The sequence below is a fragment of the Priapulus caudatus genome, unplaced genomic scaffold, assembly GCF_000485595.1.
Source record: "Priapulus caudatus unplaced genomic scaffold, Priapulus_caudatus-5.0.1 Scaffold1429, whole genome shotgun sequence".
Taxonomy (NCBI): Eukaryota; Metazoa; Priapulida; class Priapulimorpha; order Priapulimorphida; family Priapulidae; genus Priapulus; species Priapulus caudatus.
Genome location: NW_014578490.1, coordinates 41,340 through 43,599, shown reverse-complemented (window position 1 = coordinate 43,599; position 2,260 = coordinate 41,340). Strand labels below are relative to the sequence as shown.

General features: G+C 47.1%; 1 protein-coding gene across 1 annotated transcript in view; it reads left to right on the top strand.

Annotated features, from left to right (window-relative positions):
• LOC106816600 (glutamate dehydrogenase 1, mitochondrial-like) overlaps positions 1-2,260 on the top strand; it is a 19,648-nt gene that overhangs the window by 6,783 nt on the left and 10,605 nt on the right. Inside the window, exons 4-5 of the mRNA XM_014821219.1 lie at positions 116-204; positions 2,040-2,138. Coding sequence (XP_014676705.1) covers positions 116-204; positions 2,040-2,138 — 188 coding nt within the window. The remainder of the gene's footprint in view (positions 1-115; positions 205-2,039; positions 2,139-2,260) is intronic.

Sequence of the window (2,260 nt, the reverse complement as noted above, 5' to 3'; positions counted from 1 at the left end):
AGTTAGGGTTAGGATTATCAATCATTAATCATTAATGATATCAAAGTTGGGAACACTCCTAATGAAGCGTTAGCCGCTTTAATAACGGCTGTGCTGTGGTGCCTTTGGTTGGCAGGCTATCTAGATATCAATGCGTATGCGTGCTGCACGGGAAAGCCGATCCACCAGGGCGGCATACATGGCCGCGTGTCGGCCACAGGCAGAGTAAGTACAAGGGTCGAAACCCTAACCCTAACGGGCCCGCGGACCCGTATTTTAAGGCTCGGGCCTGACATTTCTAATACTAGCAAGCCCGACGGACCCGTAGAAAATCCACCCCCAGCATGCAAAACCGTCCGCGGACTATAGAATTGCCTGGCGGGTCTGTAAATTTTCAATCTAATTTCTACCCCTGAAGTAGCCGGGATATGTATTCGCTGTAACGCGCTGTTCCAACCCTCCCCATTGTCCCAGTCCTGCTCAGAGGGTCTATGTCCCCCAGGGTACTGCCGGAACGTACCCTGGTACCAGAGCATATAAATCAACGTGATTTATATGCTCTGCTGGTACTATCTAATATGCCGGACCGTACCTTGCCTACTACACTAACGAGTCTAGGGAGTCGCCTACGCCTACTCCCTAACCTTAACCCTAACCATATCAGATAGTTACCAGGGTACGTTCCGGTATATCGGACCGTACCCAGGGTACGTTCCGGCAGTACCCCGGGGGACATAGACCCTATGAGCCCCAGTCCTCCCTCGCATACGCGCCTCTCCGTGCGGTAAGTGAATCCCTACACTGGCCTACCTACCGACAACATCTCCCACGCCGCACATCTACTGGAAGGAAATACCATCGTCCCTGCTCCGGTATTTGTTGCTGTTTTTAATTTTGTTCGTGGTAATACTCCGCATGGGCTTGTTATTCACTGCGAAATGTTTTTTGTACGGTGTTGGGGGCAGTGGGTTGGCATAAGCTTTAGCTTTAGTTTATTCCATACATGGGCTGCTTAAAGGTTTATGTTTGTCACGCTACATACCGTATTTACTTCTGTGTAAGTCACACCCCATATTTGTCCATGTAAAGTTGGTACAAACATTTGTACATTAACAGGATTTCTTAGCCTCGTGTAGCAAGTCGCACCCCTGATTTTTTTATCGAGGTTGTGTACAAAGAAGTGTGACTTGTACACGAGTAAATACCGTATTTGCATTGTGTGGCTGGCCTCTGTACAAAGCTATGTTTGCTGCCACGCATGGTGCGCGATACTTACACTACAGAAATTTTGCTGCGTGCAAGTTAAGTCGCGGGGTCGTCACCATAATTAGGAAGGTGGGATCGGTCAACACTCGCGTGGGCACTACATGCTTCTAAACAGAGGAATTGCTCCGACCTGTGATTGGAGGATAAAAATAGACCCCGCCCACTTTTCCATTTTTGGATGATAAAAATAGAATTCGTGACGTTTCGTTTCACCGGTCATAGCCGCGCGTGCATATTTGCTAATTAATTAGACTAATCGCGCTTCAATAGACACAAAAATTCACAGAGATTAAGGCTAAGACATGTGTCTATAATAGCTAGAATTTATAGAAATCTAACTCAAATCGTTCGCTCCATATGATAGTTAGTACACGCATAGCGTATGCGGCGGGAGTGGGCGGGGTCTATTTTTATCCTCCAATCACAGGTCGGAGCAATTCCTCTGTTTAGACGCATGTTGGGCACTGAGGGAGTCCATTCCCTTCGCGCCCCTCCCACAACAGCCACCATCATTCTAACACTTGCCATCTTTGCACTCGCGTCACGCGTCCCATGTGTAACGACCACGCGCAGGGAAGCCTTCTCACTAGCGCCCCCTGTAGGCGAGAGTTCGCTGGGAGTGAGACTGTATCTAAGCTGAACGAACTAAGTTCATTGGATTTCGTTGAAAACTATGAATTCATATTTACCTTGTGTTAAATCCAAGAAATTAACTTACTATCGAAATTTTCATTCAATCAAGTTTCATTCAAATATGAATTCATTTGTATCTAAGCTGACGTTGCGTCTGGCAGGGTCTGTTTCACGGCATCGAACAGTTTGTGAATGAGGCAAGCTACATGAGCGCGATCGGACTCACACCGGGATTCGGAGGAAAGACCTTCATCGTGCAGGTACCGTATACGCCATGTTTTTCGCGTACAGATATTTTCGCGAAATTAGACTTGACGGGCAATTTCGCGGTCGGTGAATTATGAATTATTCGGTATGAATTATTCGCGTGTTCTTATTTTCG